Genomic DNA, 26,999 nt, shown 5'->3' with positions numbered 1-26,999 from the left:
TGGCCATTGAGGAACCCACACCGGGCCCTCTGTTTGCCATGGTATAGGTATGGCATCCCCAATGGCCCCTAGGAAAAACCCAATCCTGTATGTTCTAATCTTTGCTCAACAGATATTGGGCTAGTCCTCCCTTGCAAAGCTTTTCCTAATCCTTTTCCTGGGACACATCCCATGTTTTTCATCATATTTTGACTTTGCTTAGAGTATTCATTAGTAATTCTAAAATCCATTTGTTTTAAGACATCTCTACCCCAGAGATTGACAGGAAGTGATAAGACATAGGGTGTAAAAGTTCCTTGGTGCCCTTCTGTATCATTCCAATGTAACTCCATAGCACTTATTGCAGGAGTTTCTTCATATCCTAATCCTTGTAGGGATTGTGATGATTGATTAAGGGGCCAGTCTTTCGGCCACCAGGACATAGCTATAATGCTGGTATCCGCCCCGGTGTCTAACAATCCTTTAAAGTCTTTTCCATTTACTTTTAAGATCATCATAGGCCGTTGGTCTAATTCTAGAGACAGAAAAGTATGTTGTCCACCAGATGAACCAAATGCCCTTGTCCCTCGAGGGGCTTTTTGGCCTGGAAACAGCTGATGTAAACTTGGTAGGACCAAGAGCTGAGCTATTCTATCTCCAGGTGCTATAGCACTAATTCCTTTTGGGGAAGAACATAATACCTTAATTTGGCCCTCAAAATCCTGATCGATAACCCCTGGATGCACTATCAAACCTTTTAAAGTGGTGGACGATCTGCCTATAATGAGCCCCACGGACTCCTCAGGTAATGGGCCAGCCAAATCTACTGGAATCGGTTGGCAGCCCATCATAGGGGTTAATACTGCTCTGGTGGTGGCACACAGGTCCAGTCCTGCTGATCCATTAGTTGCTCTCCTAATGGTTTGGCTCTCACAAACTCTCTGGATCTGTGTGTCCTGCGTTCCATGGCCCCATTGTGTTCCATAGCCCCATATATTTTTGGGCCCTGAGGTCTGGGGCCCTTCCTTCCGTTTTTTGAGTCCTCTTCCCCTTTTTCTGGTAAAGGCCTGCCCCTAATATCTTTGACTGATCTACACTCATTTGCCCAATGTCTCCCCTTCTGACAGCGGGGACAGAGCCCAGGTTGTTTATTAGCTCTTTCCCCACCAAATGCTGTTGTAGTTCTGCATTGTCGTTTTAAATGACCTGTCCTTCCACAATTGAAACATTTCATATTTGCTGCCTTTTGTGCGGATAGCACTGCAGCAGCAATCCCTGCATTCGTTAGGGGTCCTCCAATCTCCCTGCATGCTTTCATCCATGCATTTATTCCTTTCCCTTTCCAGGGAGTTATGGCATTTCTGCATTCCCTAGTACAATTTTCGTAGAGCAGTTGCTCCACAAAAGGCATAGCTGCTTCTTGATCAGGGAATACCTTACCCGCCGCCTCCATCATGCGCGCCACAAAGTCAGAAAATGGCTCATTAGCTCCCTGAACTACCTTTGTTAAATTTCCTGTTACTTGTCCTTTATTAGGTATGCTTCTCCAGGCCCTCTCAGCAGCCTTATTAATTTGTTCATAGACCTCAGGGGGATAAGTGGTCTGATTAAGTCTCCATTGTCCTTGTCCAGTAAGCATGTCAAAGCTCCATTGAGGATGTGCATTAGCGATATTCTGATTGGCTTGCACAGAGCATAATTCAAAATAAATGGATTTCCAATCCAGAAATTGACCCATGGATAGACATGCCTTAACGGTGTTATACCAATCATCTGGCGTCATGGCATTTTGAGTCAATCTTTCCACCAGAGCCACTGTAAAAGAAGCTCCGATTCCATAGGTTTGTACTGCCTCTGCTAATGCCTTCAACTGTTTAAAGTCTAATGGTGTATGCTGACGGACATTATTAGCATCTTGCCATACTGGGAAAGCCAGTGATATTTTCTTTCTATCCCTTTTTGAAATTAAGGTTCCAGATCCTTTTCCTACTGGTGACTGATCCATATGCCCTTTTCTCCCACTAGGGCGTGAGGTGGCGCCAAATGCCATCATATAAGGAGGCGGGTCAGGCCAGTATCTTTCAGACTCATATCTAGCTGCTTCCTTTTCCAGCTCGGCTTGGTCTTCCCTATTTAGAACTTCCTCTTTTTCTGATTCTGATGATTCTTCCTCTGCGGAGGACGTCTCCTCACTAGAGGAATCCTCTAACTTGAGATTTGTAAACTCCGTCAAAGTTGGATACAACTTAGGTCTAACGGAGTCTGTTTTCTTAGACTCTTGGTCTTTTTCTCTCTTGGACTCGTGGTCCTTGGACTCGTGGTCTTCCTCCTTTTTTATTTTTTCTTTTCCCCGGGTTTTCTTTTTAGCTTCCCTTTTCTTTTCTGTTTCCTTTTCTGCTTCTGATAGACTATCCTGGTGATCCGCTAAAGCTCTTTGTCCTGCTCTTACCTGTTCTTTGCAGTTCTCATCCTCAATGCATGATTTTATCAATTTATAAACTGGTAGGGTTCCTGGTCTCAAAGTTCCCCTCTCTTTTTCCGCCCTAATATCATTCCCTAGCTTATCCCAGCACCCCGCAGTTAAGTTTCCAGATATCTGGAACCAAGGAGCCACCCGATCAACCTCCTTTATAAAATTCTTTAGCACACGATCTGGGATTTTCAGTTCCCGTTCCTGGAGCAGCGCCCGCACTGCGTCCAAGATCGGCTTCACTTGAAGGTTTCCCATACCTCCTTTTTCTACAGGAGCGGGACGGCCGCCTCAGTTATCTTACCTGAGAATTAAGGCCAAACTATTCAAGGTCACACAGCGGATAAGCGCAAACTTTATCCCGTTTCCCACAATTAAGACACAAACAACAAAACACAAAGAAGACGAAACTAACAACGAGAAACGGGATTCCCCACTCCCAGGAAGTCATACCTTGCAGAAAAGTACCGCGGTTTTCACTCTGCCAGCGCTGAATCCTGTCTCGACGAGCAGTCGGGGTCCTTCACAGCAACCTTCACCTCGGGGTTCGGCAAATCCCGGGTTTCGGCACCAGATTGTTGCGCGCAGTCCCGCCGAAAGGATGACGCAACAACTTCAGGATTCTGTTCACGGCAGTTTATTGTTACAGCTCTTCTAGCAGGATGGAGAAAGACCCAAACCCCGAGCGGAGCTCTGCTTAAATAGCCAGCAAGGCGACGTGCTCGTCTGTAATTGGTGCTCAGTCTAGATCCTAATTATAATATTGCCAATGATTGGACGGCGATGTGAAAACGAGTCAGCCTGTCCTTGCGCATGCGCAAGCAGTAAAACAGCGTCAGCAAAGAGAACCCGGAAGTCGGAAGCCGGCGCCATCTTGTAATGGCGGGAGCGGCTCCCGACAGAGACTTCCTTGGAATTGGCTATGATCATATGACTAAGTTGAGATTTGTGATGTATGTAAGCACATTTGCTTTCTAGAAAATTTCCTTAAATTATTGCCTTTTCTTTTTTCTCAGTTTTTGTGTGAAACATAACGAGGCCTGGATATATTGTAGAGGCTAAAGGAGGAGGAGTGCAGGGTCTAGGTCAGCGTCAGCAACTTTGACATCCTGGCTTTTAACAGGATCTATTACCAAAAACACTCTTTCCCAAACCAACAGAGGTGAAAGACATAGCTGTGATAGTCTTTTGTTTTTGTCTTCTTGTTTGTTTGTTTTCGTTTTTCGAGGCAGGAATCCATCTGTCTCTGCTTCCTGAGTGCTGGGATTACTGTCATGATGAACTTTAATTTTGGGGGACTTATTTTCACACTTCTAGAAGCTTGAAGCTGGGTGAGGTAGTGCACGCCTGCAAGCCCAGCACTTGGGAGGCAGAAGCAGACGGATTATTGTGAGTGTGAGGCCAGCCTGGTCTACAAAGTGAGTCTAGTACAGCCAAGGCTACACAGCGAAACCATGTCTTGAAAAATAAAACAAACAAATGAGAGTGAGATGGAGGGAGGGAGGGAGGGAGGGATGGATGGAGGGAGGGAGAGAGGGAGAGTGAGATTGAGGTTAGAAACTTGAGCATGAGTTGCAATGCATTGAAATGGGAAGCCAGGAGATGGCTAAGCTATTGCTGTTGTCCAGTGAGAGTTTACTTTGTTGGAATGGTGGTGAATGATGCCAGCAGGAGGAGCATGTTCACTGATATTTAGAAAACATGCTTGATAAAGTTTTCTTTAAAAAAATTAATAGTCTGTGCTGGAGAAATGGTTCAGTGGTTAAGAGCACTGGCTGCTCTTTCAGAGGTCCTGAGTTCAATTCCTAGCAACCACATGGTGGCTTACGACCATCTGTAATGGAATATAATTCCCTCTTCTGGTGTGCATGAAAACAGAGTACTCATATACATAAAATAAATTTATAAATCTAAAAAAGTTTAATAAGTCAACGTAGAGTTTTTGGTGCAGCACCTCAACCACTGTCAACATTTGTCCCTTTAATGATACTAAACAGGGCATTTTAATTCAGTAGGATAATGCAGTCTAGGCAACTTTATGAAAGTCATGGCAATGTTTAGTTTTAATTATATACTCTTAAAATGTTGTTCTGTGTGTATATAAAATTATTTTATATTTTTCTTTGTATTTATATATTGTATTTTAGTGCAGGTAGGCATATGCCATGGCACATGGATTGGTGGTCAGAGTTCAGAGTTGTTTTTCTCCTTTCACTTATGTTGTGGGAATAAAACTCAAGTCCTTATGCAAGTACTTTTAGCTACTGAACTTGTCTCATTGGCTCATCAATTTATATTTTTTGCTACTATTTTTTTTGGTTTTGATGTTTACCATATAAGTTGTGGTTGGATTTATATACTAATGCATTATGAGTTTACAAATAATAAAGTCATGTAGCATTCATGTATATATTATGTATACTGCTGTTGTTGAAGAAACCAAGTTTAGTATATTGCACAAATATACTATATAGAGAGTATTGAGCATGACCATAACAGAACTGTCTGCCTGATTTATTTTTTTAATGTCATACTTTGTTCTTTATGCATTGTGTTCAGTATATATTCTTGGCCTGGGGCGGGCAGGGCAGAAATAAGTCAGTAGGTAGAGTGTTTGACCAGCATGCAAGAAACTTAAGATTCTTTCCCAAATACTGCTTAACTGCCATAATTGCATATATCTGTAATTTCAACACTTAAGAGTTGTGGAGGTAGGAGGATGAGAAATTCAAGGTCATCCTCAGCTATATATAGTGGGTTTGAGGCTTTGTTTGGGTTACAGGAGACTCTGACTTGGGCAGGGGCGGGGCTTCTTACTCAATTGTATAAAAGTCCAAAGATGCCAAGTTTAACTTGGGGGAAAATAAGCTTGTGTATTCCAAATAAATCTTTTGAATAATGGGAGATTATGATGAAAAATTAGAAAACCACATTACATCCTACCTACATTGTTGAATAGCCTTTAATTAAATGTAAAATAGTTCAGATAGGAAAGCCTTCTATAGAATGGCTTTATTCATTTTTTCTATTAGTTAATAAATAGTTTTTCCCTCTTATCCTTTGGAAGTGGGTCTGTACAAACATGATTAGACCTACTTATTTTGGTGAGGTTTGAGTGTCTAGTAACTTTGGCATTGTTGCCCAAGCCTTCTGGAAAATAAGAGGATAACAATAAAAAATTGTTATTTACTCAAAAACAAATCTTATACATTAAGAGTAGGTAATTTGGGTGTTGTAAAAATTAAGTTTCTTAGCCCGGTGTGGTGGTGGCAGCATTCATGGGCCTTTAATCCCAGCAGAGGCAGAGAGTCAGAGGCAGGAGGATCTCTGTGAGTTCAAGGCCAGCTGGGCTAAAGAGAGAAGCCCTGTCTTGAAAAACCAAAGGGAAAACCAATTAAGTTTCTTTTGATTTGCTTGTATCATTCTAAGATGAATAAACTAATTCTGTATATCCCAGATGCCAGAAGTTTGGTTTTCTAGTGTTGTGCCTTTGTTGAAGCCATTGCCTTGGTGGTGGATGTCTCAGTGAGAGAGAGAATAGGCACAAGTGTGGGGCTAGGATGGAGTGCGAGGAGTGGAACTACCATCAGGAATATCTTGTGACATATTTTAAACTTGACTTTTTTTTTCTTTTGAAAGAAAATAGTCTCATGTTAATATTGGTGATATGTTTTATGGTAGTATTTTCTGGAAGGGCTTCTTGAGTAATATGAATACAGTAAGTAACAGGCATAGAGGTTTTGGCTTTTTTTTTTTAAATTTTATTTGTTTTGGTTTTTCCAGACAGGGTTTCTTGTTTTGTTTTGTTTTGTTTTTCTAGACAGGGTTTCTCTTTGTGACCTTGGCTGTCCTGGGCTTGCTTTGTAGACCAGGCTGGCCTTGAACTCACAGAGATCCACCTGCCTCTGCCTCTCTGAGTGCTGGGATTAAAGGCGTGCATTACTACTCCCAGTTTAGGTATAGAGTTTTAAAGGTGTGTCAAACCGACTAAAGAAATAGAAAGGTGCTCTGGAGATGTGGCTTAGTTGGCAGAGTGCCTGTTTGTATATGCCCAAGACCTTTCGTTCAGTCCTCCCCACTGCATAACCCTGGTCTGGTGGCACATCCTCAGGGTTCTAGTAGAGGAAGAGCATCAGAAGTTCAAGGTCATCCTGGACTACATACAGAGTGGAGGCAAGTCAGGACTACCTGAGTCTCCACTGTCTTAAAAAATAAAAAGAAGAAAGAAAAGAAGAAGAACAGGAGTTTAATGTTTGTTTTATAAAAATATTTATTAGGATATGTGATATGAGTTGAAATATTTACAGTCTTGAATGAAAAAGTTTATGCTGGGCATGGTGTGGTGCATGCCTGAAATCCTAGCACTCGGGAGGCAGAGGCAGGTGGTCTCTGTGAGATCCAGGCCAGCCTGGTCTACAAAGCAAGTCTAGGACAGCCAAGGCTACACAGAGAAACCCTGTTTCAAAAAACAAAACAAAAATATCTAAATAAGGTTAGATTCTCCCAGAGAACTCTGGAGGGGAGAGTCAGCTCCATGCCCGAACCCTACCCTGGAGCATGGGCACTGGAGGGCTTGGCATTTCTGCTTGTAGTTTCATCCCACCAGTCTTTGCTTTCCATCTTCATGTGATTGTCTGTGACTCCCTCTCCCTCTCCCTCTCCCTCTCCCTCTCCCTCTCCCCCTCCCTCTCCCCCTCCTTCCCTCCCTCCCTCCCTCCCCCCCCCTCTCTCTCCCCCCTTATTTTTAATGACACCAGTCATTGGACTTGGGTAAGCTCTAATCTACTATTATCTCATCTTAGCCAATTATATCTGCAAAGACATTATTTCCAAGTGAACTTTTGTTCTCAGTATTTAGGTGATTGTGGGTAGTAGATAATTCATCCTAATATACCAAACAACGGAATGCATGCCATATATTCTGGGACTTGGAGGGAGTCTAAAGTTATTCACAGTTATATAAGCATACCTATCTTGCAGTTGTTATACAAAAGGTACATACGGAAAGCACTGGGGATGGCAAGAGACATGAATTCTCCTTAAACGTTGGTGGGCGGAGTAGTCTTCCTGGTTTATATTCACCTTTATTCTGTTCTGCTTTACTGAAATGTGAGGGTCTTCTGCAATTTGGGGTTATCATAATAAAGCTACTACGGATGTGTATCTTTGTTCTTTCATTTCTTTTGAGTGATATAGCTGTATTATATAGTGTATGTATGATTAACTTAAGAATTTTTCTTGGAAGTATGACAGACATCTTGGACAGTAGCATATCATAATACTTGGTTTGGTGAGTTTTGCTAAGTGAACATATACAGAAACATGGTATAAGCAGTACATTAGAAACTCCTCAGCCCTTCAAGTCATTAGCATCCACTGAGAGACTAATTTTAACAAATATTTTTTTCTAGTAGAATATATTTATTTTTCTTTTTTTTAACATGGATGGTGGTGGTATACACACACTCTACTTTCTCTTGTGTAAGGATATCATTACTTACATTTATTGTATAGGAGATTCTATATTGTATAGTCCATGTATTATATATTGACTCCATAGGGAGTTTGGTATCCAGTATGTAGAACTAACACAACCACCTGAAAAAATTGGCTTTTTTAAAAAAAATTGAATTTTACCAAACATCATTTACCACATTTAAAGAGGTTAAATCCAGGAGGTAGTGATGCACACCTTTAATCCCAGCACTCAGGAGACAGATCTCTGTGAGGCCTGTCTGGTCTACAGATTGAGTTCCAGGACAACTAGGACTACACAGAGAAACCCTGTCTTGAAAAACAAAACAAACAAAAACACTGTTAAAGGCTGGTGTGTGTGTGTGTGTGTGTGTGTGTGTGTGTGTGTGTGTTGGTTCTTAGTCACTGTTCTATTGCTGTGAAGAGACCACCATGACCAAGGCAGCTCTCATAAAGAAAGCATTTAATTGGGGGGATTGCTTACAGTGTCAGGGGTTTAGTCCATTATCATCATGGCAGGGAATGAACATGGCGACGTGCAGGCAGGTGCTGGAGCAGTAGCTGAGAGCTACATCCTGATCCATAGCAGAGAAAGAGAGACTAGATCTGGCATAGACTTGAAACCTCAAAGCTCATCCCAGTGATACATTTCCTCCAACAAGGCCACACCTCCAAATCTTCTAATCTTTTCAAATACACTCCCTGGTGACTTAAGTATTCAAAAATGAGCCTTTAGGAGTTATTCTTACTCAACCACCACAGCTGATATGTGTGCAGGTGTTGGGGGAGTGTATGGAGTCTAGATTCCACATCAAGAGTGTTCTTCAACTTTTTACCACTTTATCTTTTGAGACAGGATCTCTTAATGAATCTGGAGCTTGGTAATTTGGCTAGACTGGCTGGCCAGCAAGCCTCCTGGATCCTCCCATCTTAGCCTCCCAGTTTTGTGATTATAGGTGTGCAACATGCCTGAGGTAGGGCTGGGGATTGAACTCAGATTGTTATGCTCACACAGCAAGTACTTTACCCATGGGGCCGCCTCTTCAGCTCATGGTTAAGCATTTTAAGCAATATTCCTCAATTTAATTTGATATTTTCTGATGATTAGATTATAATTATGATTTTGGGGGATTATTATTACAGATGCTTTGGTTTCTTGTGAGCTGAGCACAAGCATGTATGCATTCATTGCTTTCTGTTCCTGATGATGGCTGTACTATGACCAGCTCCCTGAGGCTGATTTCTCTCCTAGGATAGACTGTAACATGGATCTATGAGCTAAAATAAATTTTTTCTTCCCAAAACATTGCATTATAGCAACAGAAATGGAGCCAAGACACCTACTGTAATTTCTGGATGCATGGATGCAAAAACCTCTGAATCACTAAGAATTTCATTGAGCCCAGACACTCTTGCTCCCTCGTATCCCAGGCATTCCTCCAAGAAAATTACCAGGCTTTCCCCTCAGGAAAGCCACCTGGGAGAGAGCCACACTAAACTCCTGATCACCATCTGGCTGCTTCCTGCCTTTGAGCTTTTTAATGCTCTTCTTAGATCTCCCACTTCATGTTTTCATTCTTACATCCATACATGAATTTTCATGTTCAGCAGTGTTTTGGGCATGCAGTTAAAATTATTTCAGCATTGTATTGGTACCTCACCTTTAACCCGATCCATTAGCAAAGACAAGAACATGGGTTGCTTCTTCCCAGTGGCTAGGAATGTGTGGCTGGGCTGAATCCAAGTGGCAGCATTTGGCTTCTGTAATTTGGTGAAGTCACTAGCTCTCTTGTCATATAGAATAACCCGGTGATCTGTAAATGATGTCACCACCTATTAGTGACTTCTGTTGTTTATCATCACTTAGGGGTTCAGTAGCAGCTCTTTTCCTTTTAAAAAATATTTGCTTGATCAATGCATAATCTTGGTTGTCTCTGCATTTTTATCTCCCGAATGTGTGATCCAATTATGCCTTCATTGTCAGTTTCTAAATCACATTCCTGTCTTTGCACTTTCTTCTTTTTAGTATGTTTTTTCCTCAGTCTTTTCTTGCTTAGCTTTATAAAGAACAGGGCAGCACTTTATCCTCCATTACCCTGCGTACACTTCCTCAGGAAATGCATCTCCTTGGTGTTCATGACACACTCAGATCCTGTTTACACATTTACATGAAAGCTATGTACTAGTTGGGGTTCTGTAGAGGAACAGAACTGATTGAATACACATTTCAAAGAGTATTAGATTGCTTACACTATATAGTCAGAGTAGTCTAACAATCACCACCTCATACCAGAGAGTCTGAGAATGCAGTAGCTACTTAATCTATGAAGCTGGGTGTCTCAGCAGTTCCAATCTGGGGATGGTCTGACGGACTTCTGAAGAGAGGCTGTTTTCAGTTCATGTTGGGAGCTTGAAGCAGTTGGTTTTAATATCAAAGGAATCAGTAGTGGCAGACACAGGTTAGATGAACTCTCAAGTGAGACTAAAGGCTAAGCAAGCAAGAAACAAAAATCTTGAGCTAGAGTTGCCTCAGTGGTCAAGAGTCCTTGCTGTTCTTCTAGAATTTGGATCTCACACATATCCTGTGGCTCACAACTGCCTGTAACTCCAACTCCAGGGGATCCCATGCCCTCTACTGGACTCCACAGGCAACTACACACACACACACACACACACACACACACACACACACACACAATCTTTTTTTTACTTTTATTGACTGTCTATGATTTACATGTCATGCACCAAAATCCCTTTTTTCCTTCCAGTAAAATAAAACAAATACAAACAAAAAATCTTGTCACAGAAGCTGTAGTGTATCATGGAGTTTAGTCTTTTGTCCACATATGTTTACTTTCAAATGTTCATTGCTACGAGTCATGGGTCTGGTTTGAGGCCTACACTGTCGTTACCGGATCCTCACTGGGACTGCTGTTGGATATCAGCAGCTGACACACACAACTCTTAAAAGAAAAAAAAAAAGAGATAGCAAAAATATTTCCTTCTTTCATGCTCATTTATGTGGACTACTACATTGAAGGTGCTGCCTACAATAAGGGTTGGTCTTCCCACTTCAGTTCAGGTACTCAGAATAGTCTGACAGGCATGTCCACATGCAGCCTCTCTGATTCCAGGTTGTGTCAAACTGACAGTTAAAACTAACCATCACAGACTGGTAACAGCTCACTTAGTGAAAGTTCACGCTTTGATATAGTAGATATGGGTTTTGCTCAAAAGGTTGCCATCGGGTCCCGGCTCAGCATGATCACTGAGTAAGGGCCTCGGCCAACAGGAATAAATAAGAACCTCTGTCATAGGCTCTTTTCTCTAAACACACACACATACACTATGTGTGTATATGTGTATATATATGTATATATACATATGTATGTGTATATGTGTATGTATATGAATACATATGTCTGTCAGTACCACATTGTCTTTATTGTAGTAGCTTATGGTAAATCTTGTAGTTAGATGGTCCTGATTTAGTTTTTAAAAATATTTTTGGCCATTTAAGCCTCTTGCAATTTCATAAAAATCTAGAATCAGCTTCCCAAATTCTAAAAATCCTATTTATTTTAAATTAATTAATTAATTTTTTAATTTATTTTTTGTGGTGCTGGTGAGTTGAATCCATGTCCTTGCATATTCCAGATAAACACTCAACCACTGAACTGTGGTGTATGCATGTGTGCACATGTTTATGGGGTGTACTTGCCTGTCTGTGCTCAGAAGCCTCTGTCCCTCTTAGAAACAGTCTGGAACTGGCTATTTTCTTCTTTCCTTAGCATGACACACATAACCTTGAATATAGTTTTTGCCCCTACCCAGATCTAGCCAATGGACAGAACATTCTCCACAGTAGAGTGGAGAGTGGGATATGACTTTCTCACATACTCTGGTGCCTCACCTTTGACCATGTCCCCTGGAGGGGGAGACCTGGTGGCACTCAGAGGAAGGACAGCAGGTTACCAAGAAGAGACTTGATACCCTATGAGCATACACAGGGGGAGGTAATCCCCCTCAGGAACAGTCATAGGGGAGGGGAATAAGGGGAAAATGGGAGGGAGGGAAGAATGGGAGGATACAAGGGATGGGATAACCATTGAGATGAAACAAGAATAAATTAATAAAGGGAAAAAAATGAATTAATATGTTCTATTTTCTAGATTTGTCTTTTTTCCATTGTAACTGTCATTGCTTTTTTTTAAACCACAAAACTTAATAGCTTAATTTTTTCTCAAAGATATATTTATCTTATTTTATTTTATATATCTGAGTATTTACCTTTCCTGTATATATTCATGTGTACCATGTCTGGCCTGGTGCCTGTGCAGGCTAGATGAAGGGGTGAAGGCAGCTTATGAGCTGCCACGTGGGTCCTGGGGACTGAGCCCAAGTCCTCTGTGAGAGGAGCAAGTTTTCATTAACCACCATTGCTACAGCCTCCAAAGCTGATAGTTTTACTGCAGCTCTAGTTATAATTGTTTTCTGTGACAATTCATTCTGTTGTATGTGTGGTGCCTGTGTGTGTGTGTGTGTGTGTGTGTGTGTGTGTGTTAAGTGTGTACACATACATGTGGAGGCCAGAGGTTGATATTCTCCATCTTTCTCATTTATTCTTCACCATATATATTTTTTGTTTTGAAGCAAGTCTCTCACTCAACATGAATGAGGGATGCCTCTGGCTTTACCTTCCCGGTGTTAGGATTTTAGACATGCACTACCACACTTAGATTTTTACAGGGGTGCTGGATGTTTGAACTTTGTCCTTTCTTTGTATTGACTCAAAAATATGTCCTTTTGCCTTGCGTCTTCCCCAATATATATTTTTTTCTATATAACAACTCTTCAGATATGTGAACAAAGTTATTATGTGTTGCTAATCTTTCTTTTTAAGTTTTTTTTTAAATAGATAAACTTTATGTAGTTGTTTCTAGAGTAACAGTTGGAGGGAGTTTGATCTAGCAAGTTGCCTTTTACTGTGTGGTTTAGTTTGTACTCCAGTGATGAAAAAAACAGACCCATACTAGGTTAAGTAATAGAGAAGTATTTTAAGTATAGCTTAGCTTTTTGCTGAAAGATGCTATGGTGCTTTCAGAATTTAGTGGGATAGAGTCTGGAGAGCTATGAAATCTTTGTCTGATAACATTTGTTTTCTTTCTCTCTGTCTGTACTGCTTCCTTGATAAATTTTTGCCTACTTAGAATATTTCTTATTCTGCTGTGTGCCATTACTTTGACATGTAAACATCTGTGGTTGCCTGAAATCTGTTTTTTTCTTTTCCTTTTTTGTAGTGTTGAGATTGAAGCCAGGGACTGACTTGTACATATTAAGCAAGCACTCTTCTGAGTTATATCACCAGCTCATACATGAGCCTTATTGAGCAAATCTTTTTCTCCCTTCCTCCCTCCCTTCCTCCCTCCCTCCCTCCCTCCCTCCCTCCCTCCCCCTTCCTCTATTTCTTTCTTTCTTTCTCTCATTTAAACAAAACAACAAACAGGGGCTTGCAGTGTAGCCCTGGCTGTCCTGGAATTTGCACTGTAGACCAGGCTGGCTTGAAAACACGAAGATCTGGCTGCTTCTGCCTTCAACAAAGAGGATTAAAGGTGTGCTCCAGCAAATGTAGCCCAAATTAAAAAATTTTTTTGAAATTTTTGTACATAAAGGATCATGTTTATAAAATTTCCACTTCTTTCCTTCCCACCAATTCCTCCTGTCTCCCCACTTCCTTAATCTGTCTTTTTAGCCACACATTTTCTGTAATGTGTTTTTTTTTTCTATTCAAAATGTTCTAGAATAGGAATCCAGTTGTCTAAGATACCTTTTATAAGAAGGCAATCCTAGTAATAAATTTTTTGGTGGTTTATAGGTGCTCTTACACAATTAATAGTGCTATTAATTTATTCAACAGACATGTCATTAAGTACCTAACATGTGCCAGGAACTATGAATAGTATCTGAGCAAAGGCGCTCGAATTAATTGCTATCATTCTAGTACAGTGAGACAGACAAGAAGCAGTAACCATAGTAACGTGCTAGTGACTACTCAGGCTGAGAGGTGAGTGGTGTAAACTGTGCTCCTGAACTCAGCTACTGCCTTTATAGACGTGGGCAGATGGACATTGAAGGTGTTCTGTAGATAACCACTGATTTAATTGTTTAGATAACTGTATCACAGAGGAAGATAATTTAGTGAATTATGTATTAGAATAGCAGGTATACATAATAAATAAATAAAAATAAATCTTAAAAAAAAAAGAATAGCATTTCTCAAAGTTTAAGGTTTTTTTAGTCAAGCAGAATACACACACATTCTAAGCATATTGAAAACACTTAGTTATTTTATCAACTGTTAATCAATGAATACCAAATAGATTTTTTTTATGGAGCAGAGTATTAATTTCTCAATGCATTAACCCTACTCATTGTTTAGTTTCTTAAACATGTTCATCTTCTTCATAGCCACCAGTATCTCCATACCTAGTATTTAGTAGTCATAGAGAGTGTTAGGCACCTTTAGGGTCATCTATGAAGGCTAGAATGGCTACTTTGCCAAGGGTTGACGGCTGTTTGGTTTATCTTATGGTATGTGGTGATCCTTGTGCCTGGCCTCTGGATCCCCACAGCGCTACAAGGACCCAAATGAAAGGGGCTTACCAAACCTAAGAGAAAGACAACAGTCTGACCGAGGCCAGATTATGTCACTTTTGCTAAACTTGTTTGGGTAGTTTGTCTCATAGTCTCATAGTCTTTCTATAGAAGACCAATTAAATACTCTGTTGTCTTTCTGAGCTTCTCTTCACCCCAGCTCCTTTAAAAGATATACAGACTGGTTCTGGTCATCACAGTTTTCCATTTTTTGATAGGGTGGGAGAGCAGGAACTGGAAAGGAAAGCACAAAAACCTGGGTAAGTGGCAGCTTCTTCCCTTTTCCATTTTATCTGGTGTAGTATTTCTTTGCTAAGCACTGTTTCACCTGAGAGGGGTTAGTCTTCTGCTGAAGAATTTCTCGCCTTCTCTTTCTTGTCATTCTGACCCATTTAATAGGTAGCTCAAATAGGAGGTACTTCTGCAGTTACTTTAATGGACATGACCTACTTCTCTTGTGGACATAACATAGAAATCTGTCAAACAGTCCATTCCTTCTCTATAAAAAATGTCATCTCAGCCTTTTCCAATATAATCAGTACTAACCATATGATGGTTATCACAACTTAAATATGAACTTGGGAAGCAAGTTTAAACATTCAGAATAACCTACAAAATCAAACAAATCAAAACATATTTGTTTACTTTTTATAGGTACCTTCTTAAGTTCCTCAAAAATTGTTAATGACAGCAATTTTTATATTTGATATTTGGAAAACAAGCCATTATAGCTCTTTCTGTATTGGGGGAGGAGAGGGGAAATATTCTTTATGTAACTTTGGTTAGCCTTGAACTTGTAATCTTCCTGCCTCAGTTTCAGAAATGCTGTAATTGCAGGCAGTTACTACTACATCTGGCTTCTTTGTATATTTTGTTATAATAAAGTATCATTTCTCCACTTGAATTTTTATACTTTCTAATCAGATTTCTTTCTTCAAATAATAGCAAGTCTTATCACTCATAAATCATACCCTGATGTGCATTTATAAATGTGTGTCAGAATTTCAAACTAAGCCATCATGTTATTGAAATACTATATCTTATGAAATCAGTAAGTAATATGTTGCTTCTGGAGAGGTTTTGAGAGTCACAGTCTACCAAGAAGGAACTTTCCTATTTCAAATTGGGAAGACAGAGGCAGGCATAGCTCTGTGAGTTCAAGGCCGGCCTGGTCTACAAATCAAGCCCAGGCCAGCCAAGGCTACACAGAGAAACCCTGTCTTCAAAAACCAAAAACCAAAACTACTACTACTACTACTACTACTACTAATAATAATAATACCAACAACAACAGTAATAATAATGTAAATTTTAAAAATCAAATTGGACATAATTAAAACAAATTAGTATTAATTAACCAGCTAATTAGATAGCTTTGTAATGCTGGGGATTGAACCAGAACAATAACAAAAAGCAGGGCCTAGGAACATGGGTCAGAGGGATAGTATTTGACTAGCATGTAGGAGGAAACCAGGCTCAGTCACCCAGGACTTTGGGAAGAGGATGTAAAAGTCCACTTAGCTCTAACATGTATTTTAACTCCCAGTTGTCTTATAGAGTATATCCCTAAAGTTCAACTTTTAAGTTGATTCATTCTTTGAGGCTACAGTCTAATTTTATAACAACAGTTGCATAGATGTGTGGTTTTTAACCCTGAGCTATTTGACAGTGTATGGAAACATTCCATTCTTGGTTGTAACAGTTTCCTTGGGGAGGTGGTGCTGTGTTCCAGTGAGTTGAAACTGAGGATGCTGCTAAACATACCACAGTGCTCCAGATAGCACTCTCCTCACCTAACATCCCAAATTAACCAGCCCAAGATGCCACCGGTACTATACTGAGAAGCTTTGCCTAGGTTATGATAGGAATGGACATACAACAGTACTTATAACATATACTTGAAATTTGGTACTAACAGTACTGTTTCCTTTGTCATTTAAAATTGCTTTTATTGGGACATAGGTGGCTGTCACTACCATGATATGGTAAATGCCTAGATTTTAGTGCCTCATAGCTTTTCTTAGCTTTTCGTGTGTCAATGACTCTCTGAAAGTGTATGCTAGGGTAGGGACTGTCTTCTATTTCAGCATTATGTTTAGAAGCACACATTTACGTTTTTTTTTAATGTGCAATAATGTTTTTAAAAACTTTTTATTGGTTCCCTGTGAAATCTACATCATGTACCCCAATTCCATTCATCTCCCTCTCCCCTTGTACCTCTTTCCTCCACCCCTGCAATCACCCCCCAAACAGAGAAAAACAAATGAAAGCTGTAGTGTGTCCACCTGTCCCACAGTAAGATCTTCTGTCTATACCTCTCTGCTTGCAGATGTTCATTGCAATGACTCGTTTTGGTAGGAGGCCTCTGGCTTCTGTTGCTTTAGCTGTACTGGAACCTCACTGGGACGCTTCTCAGATATCTTTTTGTCGCCTTGTGTCATGGAGATCCTGTAGCTTTGGATCTGTAGGACCAGCCTCTTCATGCACTATAGTAGATCATCGATGGGGCAGATGTTGGGGTGAGCCAATTCAAAGGCCTGGATCTGGGCCTGGATCTGGGCCTGGATCTGAGCTGGTCAGCTCCTGCCCTCGTGCCCTTGGGGCTGGCTCACCAGCAACCCTGAAACCAGGGCCAGCTCTACCCTGTTGCCCAGGCGAGGTGCTGAGCCAGCTCTCTGAACTGTTGTAGTCAGAGAGAGATATGGCCAGTTCTCCATCTCATGACCCTGGAGCCAGCTCTCCAGCCTGCCATAGATGGGTAGGGATGAGGAAGGGGAGGAGGGCATCTCTCTCTTGTCCTCGAGTCACCACATAGCTGACAACAGGTAAGATCAGCTTTCCTGTGTTCCCAAGGGCTGGTTTGCTCACCCTTCCCGACCTCCCTCACTCCTGCCACCATGGTTATCGCTACTATGCTGCCTAGATGAGGTAGGTGCAGGGCCTGTTCTCCTAAGTGCTGCAGTGGTGAGGGGCAGGGAAGCTCTCCCACCCACTTCAGGTGGCAAGGGCAAAAGGGAGGGGAGGGGGATCTCTCCCTCACAGACTCCACTGCACAGCAGACAAGAGGCAGGACCAGCTCTCCCATGTTTACACCCTCAGGGCCTGGTCCCCTGCAGTCCCCACATCCAAGGCCAGCTCTACTATGCTGCCCAGGAGAGGTGCAGGGCCTGCTCTCCAGCTCTGATAACCTTAGGGCCAGCTCTCCTGCATGCCATAGGTGCAAGGAGTGTGATGGGCGGACATCTCTTCTTGCCCATATCACAGCACATGTGTTGGAGCCAGCTCTTTCACACTCAGATTCTCAGGCCCTGACCATCCTCACCACCAGGGTCAGCTCTACTGTGCTGCCCAGGCGAGGTGCAGGACCCACTCTCCTGAATGCTGTAGCTAGTGAGAGGTGGAGCTAGCGTTCTTGATCTCCTGACCCCAGGGCTAGGCCTCCCACCTGCCCCACGGGTAAGAGGTAAGGAGGAAGGAGGGTATCTCTCCCTCCTCCATGCTACTGTGTGGGAGACAGGTGGCAGGGCCAGTTCTCCCATGTTCATACCTGCTCATACCTTCCCAGCTTACCACAACTCCCACAATATGCTGGGCTGCTCTCCTTAGTATTGGAGTTGGCTAGGGGTGGTATCATCACTCCTGCTCTCCTAGTCTCCTGCTTTCCTACTCTCAGGCTCCTAGGGCCAGCTCTCCCATGATGCCCAGGCGAGGCGTGTTAGCAGTTCTGCACAGCCCTCAAATATCAACATGGTCCCAGAAGGCACCATAGACCAGGGATGTCTGCCTGGCTTTTGGTGGTAACAGACCCCTGCCGCTGCAGGGCCATAGAGCCAGATGTGGCTACCAGTGGTAGCACAGGCCAGGACCCCAACATGGTTCTAGGTGGCATCACCGGCTACTCACATCAAGCAGTTTCTCACTACCCTCTCTTCATTGTGTCTGCATCTTTCTGTGTCTCTTTCTCATCCATTTCTCCACCACTTACTTTGTCCTCTTAGTGGCACCCGGAATCTCTGAGTGTCTGGGGTCACCTCAGGAGTGCTATGCCCTGCTTGTGGTCTGTTCAGGCTCACTGTTTTTAGAGAATTTAGGCTACTAATCATTCAGATGTTCACAGGTCAGAACACTGAGTGTAGATACAGCCTCTCTCCTCTCTGCCACCTACTGGTGCGCATGTGACACAGCAGCTGCACCTGCCATGCCTCTAGGGATAGTAACAACGGTGTTTCTTAACACTTAAGAAATGTTTCCTCTATCGATTTACTCAAATCTTCTTTTGGAAATAAGTAGTAGTATAATGAATATATACTATTAGGTTTTCATATCTTATAAGTGATCCATTTTTATTTTATCAACAGGGCCAGAAGGTCTGGGGAAAATAATTCAGAGATTCCCACAGCAGGACTGGGATGATACGCCATTCCCACAGGGAATTGAATTGGTAAGTTGGTGGTTTGTAGGTGTGCCTTTATTTTGATGGCCTTTTTAAAAATTGCTACATTTTAGCTTATACTATAGTACTTTTCCTATTTAATAATTTTATTACATACTATTGTGAGATAATTTATTGTATGAATTATGGAATGTCTGTTATGCTGTTCTTTTTCCCTGATTCAAAGTGCTTGTTAGTATTACACATGATCTTTATGTATCCAGAAGCAGAAGAATTCCTCTGATTCTTTAAAAAGTTTGGTTTTCTAAAATTTTTTTTTTGTGTATGTGTGTGTGTGTGTGTGTGTGTGTTGTTGTTGTTGTCGATGTTCATTTGTTTTTTGGAGACAGGGTTTCTCTTGTAGTCCTGCCTGTCCTGGACTAGCTTTGTAGACCCCCAGGCTGGCCTTGAACTCACTGCCTCTGCCTCCCGAGTGCTGAGATTAAAGGTGAGCATCACCACACCTGGCTATAAAATCCTTACCCTTTTTTGGTGTTTTGTTTTTGTTTTTGAGACAGAGTTTCTCTGTGTAGCCTTGCCTGTCCTGGACTCACTTTGTAGACCAAGCTGGCCTCAAACTCATGGTGATCTGTGCCTGTCTCTGCCTCCAAGTGCTGGGATTAAAGGCATACACCACCATACTGGGCTTTTAAAGGATTTTTATTTGTTTTGTTGAATATGTGTGTGCATCACACGTGTGCCTGGTGCCCATGGAAGTCAGAAGGTGTAGTAAGATCCCTTGGAACTGGAGTTATAGATAATTTTGAGCCACTGTGTGAATGCTGGGAACTGAACTCGGCTTTCTGCAAAAGCAACATTTGCTCTTAACTGCTGAGCTATCTCTCCTGACTTTCCTCTGATTCCTTAATAAAAATCTTAGCATAAGTAGCTTTTGCACCAACTAAAAAAATACCTTTTCTTTTCAACATTTTAATCCTAGAACTCAGAAAGGAGAGGTAGTTGAATCTCTGAAGTTAGACCGATCTACATGGACAGTTCCAGCTCAGCCAGGGCTACCTAGTAGTCTCTGTCTCAAAAGGACACACACACACACACACACACACACACACACACACACACGCCCCTATAGAGAAATTTCAATTCAGAACATGGCTGCTCCACATCCAAAAACCTTCTAGGTCTGTATGATCTGGGTGGATTGCAAACACGCCTTTAATCTAGGAGACAGAGGCAAGCATATCTGAGTTCAAGGTTAGCCTGGTATAGAACAAGTTTCAGGTAAAGAAAAGCTTAGGTCCCAGGCATGGTGTTATTTGTCTTTAGTCCCAAACAATGAAGGTAAAGATAGTTTGTAGAAGGAAGCACCCATGTTTGAAAGTGATGTTTAATTAAGTAGCAGAGAAAGTGACGAATCAGAGAAAGATTTGACAGAATAGAATATGCCCAACTTTCTTAAGAACTAAGAGGAGCCGGAAGCTACTTTGGAGCAATACAGAGAATGAAGAGGGAAGGCGGGAGGGAGGGAGAGAAGGAGGAGGAGGCAGGTTTACAGGGAGAGTTTTACAGAGAGAGGTTGAATGAGCTAATAAGCTAGGCACAGGTGAGGACAGAACAAGCCAGAGGATGAGAAGAAACCAGACGATCAGAAAAGATTGCTGGAGGTAGTTTAAGGCCAAGCAGAGCAATTCAGAGGCCAAAAGAAAAGCCAGATAGACTAAGTCAGCTGGGAGAGGAGATTGAGCCCGAACAGCTGATTGACCCAGTCTTCCCAGAGCTCAATAAGACAAAAAAGAGTAAGCTTAATATTCTAGGTCTAGGTTAGATTGTATGGAGGCTAGAAGCTCCAGGACTAGACCTAGGTTAACAGATGAGGAAGTAAGCCTCAAAGATAACAATAGAAACAAATGAATAAAAGTTCCTCTTTCATACATCCTTCTTTGAAGTGTGAGATAGTCAAGAGTTGGAGCTGAAAGCCTGGGTTTAAGGCACGGTTGCATATTATGACTTTTGACCAGTTAGTTATTTAACCCCAGATTTTTCATCTATGAAATGGGGATAATAGAAGTACTAATATCATAATGCTACTGTAGAGACAAAATGGGGAAAAAGTATCTAAAATGGATAGAACAATATCTTCTATAGAGCAAGTAGTACTTAAATGAAGTTGATGCTTGTTTGGAGAGATAATTTTTGTTACCTTATTTTATTTCAGACAATCTCATGTAGTTCTAGCTGGCCTCAAGATAACTGTATAGCCTACAGCCTTGAACTCTCAATCTATTTGATGAGCAGTGGGATTACAGGTGTGTGCCACCACACCCATCCTACATGGTTGTTTATAAATGCTGTTTGCTTCATACATTTCAGCACCTCTTTCATAGGAAAAATAGTTGCTCTTTCTTATTTTATGTGAATGGGTGTTTTGCCTGCCTGTATGTATATCCACCATATGCATTCCTGGTACTCAGAAGGCTAGAAGAGGGCGTCATATTCCCAGGAACTGGAATTACAGACAGTTATGAACTACCATGTGGATGCTGGACACTGAACCTAGGTCCTTTGCAAAAACTCTTAATCACTGAGTATTTCTCCAGCCTAGTTACAGAAATGTCCATTAGGAACAAAACATGTTGAAAATGTTAAGGTTTTGAAAATATAAGGTTTCTCACCCTAGCTGATGATGACTGAATGCTTAGTTTTGCTTTGCATAATCCAGTCCTACATAAAAACTGTGGTTTTGTAGGTGAGTAGAAAGGTGAATCTTTAATTTTGGCTTTAAAAATGGGGAAGGAATATGAGAATCCAAAGAAATGACTTTTTGGAGAGCCCTTGCAGTTTTTTTTTCTTCTCTTTCACATGCTTCAATAAGCCAATAATTGGTCCTACTATTTCAATAACAAGGCATTTGTACTATAAATGTTTTAAAAGTTTCAACATTTCTTTATTTCCTTTTTTTTGTTTTTTGTTTTGTTTTGTTTTGATTTTTTTTCAAATCAAAACAGAGTTTCTCTGTGTAACAGCCCTGCTTTGTAGACCAGGCTAGCCTTGAACTCATAGAGATTCACCTGCCTCTGCTTCCTGGGTGCTGGTATTAAAGCCATGTGCCACCATGCCTGGATCTCAGTATTTCTTGGAGTCTTGATAAAATTTTCTGGGAATTTCTGCCTTTGTTCACTTGAGAATATAGATGTATAGAAATGACTGCAGTATTACAGTATGAATGATGAAACTCTTCACAAGTTTCTAGAATAACATATAATATGGTGGACCAAAGAGATCGTGGATTGGGGTTGAGATTTTGCTAGGACCAAGAAAGGATACTTTTTATGTTTTATAAATCAAGGGGACAGATAATCTGTGATGTATTTTTTCTAGCAGTAAGGGAGAGACAAACTAATTTTACTATTTGGAAAATGGGTATTTTTCTTGTATGACAGATAGTACTGTGTTCAAGTGTCAGTACCATGACAGGTAGAGTTGTGTACTGTTGATGTAGTGAAATGGAGATACCGTAGGTAATCAGAACTTAGCACCTAAGAGCTTCCTATGTGACTTCTTGGCTGACTCTTGGCACAGCATTTCAGAACTTTGAAGACTAGTTAATATGCTAGGAATATTGAACATGTTGCACGCACATGCCTCAGTGTGCATGTAGAGGTCAGGGTTGTACTTCCTGGGGCTGTGGCACTTGATACTCCAGGCTTGTTGTCTCTTGACTTCTTATCAGTTCTCCTATCTCAGTCTCCATCTCACGGTCATTGTGCTGTGATTGTAAACGTGTGCCAGTGCATCTGGCTTTCTATCTAGGTTCTAGGAATCAAACTCAGGTCTTCAGGCTTGAGTGGCAAGCACTTCTACACATTGAGCCATCCCCAGGGCCCCACAGTTTTCTTACTCTTTAAAAATTTTCCATACTTGGGTGATCCAAGATGGCAGCAATCACACACTGTGTCTGTGACTGACAGCAACTGGAGGACCAACCAAACTGTGGGCTCCAAAACACCAGTGTTGGTGTTTCCCAGTGAGAGGGGACCAAACGGTATACAACACAGGCAGGTCCAGCTTCTAGTCACCCAGCTAATTCACAGGCTGGGTCCATGCAGTCATGGGTGCAGTCTCCAGTATTTGGCTACACACCTGTGCACAGCACACTGGACTCAGTGTCTCAGACTGAACTGTGGGCCACAAAACACCAGTGTCTGAGTCTCCCTGCCAAGAGGACACACCACAGTGTGGAACACAGGTGTGTTCTCAGGTTATCCAGCTGATCGATGGAGGGGTTCCCAGATTGCCACAGTTGTGGGGTCTCAGCCTATAGCTACTCACCTATGAGCTGCTACTCACCTATGAACAGCGAGTGAAGAGCACCAGAAACTACCACATAATGCCAGAGACAGCCAGATGCCTAAAAGGACAACAGGAAAACATAAGCAACAAAAGCCAAAGCAATATGCTGTCTCCAGAACCCAGTTATCCCAAAGCAATCAGCCTTGGACACTAACACAACTAAAACACAAGAAAATGAACTCAAATCTATCCTTATGAAGATGATAATGATGGAAACGAATAAAATTTGTAAAGAAATATAAGAAGATACAGTCAAACAGATTGAGGCCCTTAGAGAGGCCATGATAGAGGCTTATAGAGAGGAAATAAATAAATCACTGGAAGCAATTCAGGGAAATGCAAACAGTTGAAAGAAATCAATAAAATGGTCCAAGATCTGGAGATGAAAATGGAATAATAAAAAAAGCACAAACTGAGGAAATCCTGGAAAGAGAGAACTTCAGCCACAAAGAAGAAAACAGGAACTACAGAGGAAAACATTGCCAACAGAAAATAAGGGATGGAGGAAAGAATCTCAAGCATGGAAGATATATTGGAAGAATTTGATGCAACCATCCAAGAAAATGTTAACCTAAGAATAATAGGAATTGAGGAAAAAGAAGATTCCGATCTCCAAGACCCAAAAATATTTTCAACAAAATCATAGAAGAAAATGTCCCCAATACAAACATACAAGATGCCCACAGAACACCAAATAGAGTTGACCAGAAAAGAAAATCCTCTTGCCACATAATAAAAACACTAAATGTCAGAACAAAGAAAAACATTTAAAGTGGCAAGAGAAAAAGGCCAAGTAACATACAATAGCATACCTATTAGACTTACACCTAACTTTTTAGCAGAGACCATGAAAGCCAGAAGGGCCTGAGCAGATGTCTTGCAAACCATAAGAAATCACAGGTGTCAGTCGAGACTACTATCCCCAGCAAATATTTCAATATCCATAGATAGAGAAAATAAGATATTCTACAACAAAACCAAATTTAAACAGTACCTATCCACAAATTCTGCCCTAAAGAAGATACTAGAAGGAAAACTCTAACTCAAGGAGGCTAAATACACCCAGGAAAACACAGGAAATAGATAACTTCACTTCAGAAAAAGAAATTAGACAAGCACACAAACACACTACCACAATATCAAAATAAGAGGATCTAGCAGTCACTGGTCATTGGTCTCTCTCAACCTCAGGGGACTCACCTCTCCAGTAAAACGACAAAGACTAACAGAAGGGATACATAAAGAGGACTCAACCTTCTGCTGCATACAAGAAACACACCTCAGCCACAAAGATAGACATTACCTGAGAGTAAAGGACTAAAAGAAGCTTCCAAGCAAATGGACACAAGAAGCAGGCTGGAGTAGCCATTCTAATATCTAACAAAATAGACTTTCAACTAACATTAATCAACAGAGATGAGGAAGGGCATTTCATATTCATTAAAGGAAAGTTCAACCAAGACGGCATTGCAATTCTGAACATCTATTCCCCAAATACAAGGACCACCCACATTTGTAAAAGAAACATTAATAAAGCTTAAGCTACACATCTATCCCCACACATTAATACCCCACTTTCACCAAAGGATAGGTCAATGAAACAGAAAGTAACCCAAGAAATAACAACTCTAACAGGTATCATGAATCAAATGGACTTAACAGATATCTACAGAATTTTTCACCCAAACACAAAAGATTATACCTTCTTCCCAGCACCTCATGGAACCTTCTCCATATAGTAGGTCACAAAGCAAACCTCAACAGGTACAAGAAGATTGAAATAACACCTTGTGTCCTATCATAACACCATGGACTAAATCTGGACCCCAACAACAACAGAAATAACAAAAAACCTACACACACATGGAAACTGAACAACTCTCTACTCAGTGACAATACAGTCAGAGAAGAAATAAAGAAATTAGGGACTTCCTAATATTCAATGAAAATGAAGATACAACATACCCAAACGTATAGGTCACATTGAAAGCAGTGCTAAGAGGGAAGTTCTTAGCACTAAATGTCTTCATAAAGAGATTAGAAAAATCTCATATAATTAACTTAATGGCACACCTGAAAGCCTTAGGGAAAAAAAGAAGTGACCACACCCAAGAGGAGTAGATGGCTGGAAATAATCAAACTCAGGGCTGAACTCAGTAAATTAGAAACAAAGAAAACAATTCAAAGAATCAGTAGAACTCAAAGAACTGGTTCTTTGAGAAAGTCAACAAGATAGACAAACCCTTAGCCAAACTAACTTAAAGGTAGAGGGACACTATCCAAATCAACAAAATCAGAAACGGAAAAAGGAGACACAACAGTGAAGAAATCCAAAGAATCATTAAGTTTTACTTTAAAAGCTTATTTGCCACAAAATTTGAAAATCTAAACAAAATGGACAGTTTTCTTAATAGATTCCACTTACCAAAGTTGAATCAAGATCAGGTAAACAAATTAAATAGTCTTGTCTCCCATGGAAATAGAAGCAGTCATCAAAAGTCTCCCAACCAAAATAAAAGCCTAAGGCCCAGTGGTTTCAGTGCAGAATTCTACCAGACCTTCAAAGAAGAGCTGGTACCAATAATCTTCAAACTATTCCCCACAATAGAAATGGAAGGAACATTACCAAACTCAATTCTATGCGGCCACAGTCACCTTGATACCAAAACCTCACAAAAACTCAACCAAAAAGAATTTCAAACCAGTTTTTCTTACAAACATCAATGCAAAAATACTCAATAAAATACTCACAAACCGAATCTAAGGACACATCAAAAGTATCATTCACCATGACCAAGTAGGCTTCATCACAGGCATGCAGGTGTGGTTCAATATGCAGAAATCCATTAATGTAATCCATCATATAAACAAACTGAAAGAAAAAAAAACCCACATGATCATCTCCTTAGATACTAAAAAAGTATTTGACAAAATCCAACACCTGTTCATGTTTAAAGTCTTGGAGAGATTAGGGATACAGGACACATACCTAAACATAATAAAGGCTATATACAGTAAGCTGATAGCCAACATCAAATTAAATTGTGAGAAACTAAAGCAATTCCACTAACATCAGGGAGTAGACAAGGCTGCTCACTCTCTTCATCTCTTCAATATAGTACTTGAAGTTCTAGCTAGAGCAGTAAGACAACAAAGAGAGATCAAGGGGATCTGTATCAGAAAGGAAGAAGACAAAGTATCACTATTTGCAGATGACATAATAGTATACATAAGTGACCCCCAAAATTCTACCAGAGAACTCCTATAGCTGATAAACACCTTCAACAAAGTACTGGCTACAAAATTAATTTTTAAAAAATGAGTAGCCTTTCTGTATACAAATGACAAACGGGCTGAGAAACAAATTAGGGAAACTACGCCCTTCATAAGAGCCACAAACAGTAGAAAGTATCGTAGTGTAACTCTAACCAAGCATATGAAAGATTTGTATGAAAAACCAAGTTTCTAAAGAAAGAAATTGAAGAAGATATTAGAACATGGAAAGATGTCCCATGCTCCTGGATTGGGAGGATAAACATAATTAAAATGGCCATTTTACCAAAAGCAATCTACAGATTCAGTGCAGTCCCTATCAAAATACTTACTCAGTTCTTTACAGACCTTTGATAGATCAATTCTCAACTTAATAAGAGAAAACAAAAAACTCAGAGTAGTTAAGAG

At 40.8% G+C, this 26,999-nt stretch overlaps 1 protein-coding gene across 3 annotated transcripts in view; it reads left to right on the top strand.

Moving 5' to 3' along the window:
• The window catches only part of SBF2 (SET binding factor 2), a 322,117-nt gene that overhangs the window by 41,595 nt on the left and 253,523 nt on the right, over positions 1–26,999 (top strand). For 2 of the 3 annotated variants that reach the window (XM_084772490.1, XM_084772488.1), the window contains exons 2-3: positions 14,797–14,838; positions 18,937–19,019. In XM_084772490.1, coding sequence (XP_084628616.1) covers positions 14,797–14,838; positions 18,937–19,019 — 125 coding nt within the window. The remainder of the gene's footprint in view (positions 1–14,796; positions 14,839–18,936; positions 19,020–26,999) is intronic. The other variant, XM_084772489.1, reaches the window with a different exon arrangement.

This window comes from Acomys minous (genome assembly GCF_964271855.1).
Source record: "Acomys minous genome assembly, chromosome: 2".
Lineage (NCBI taxonomy): Eukaryota > Metazoa > Chordata > Mammalia > Rodentia > Muridae > Acomys > Acomys minous.
Note: the sequence above shows the minus strand (reverse complement) of the source record. Positions and strands in the feature narration are given on the sequence as shown.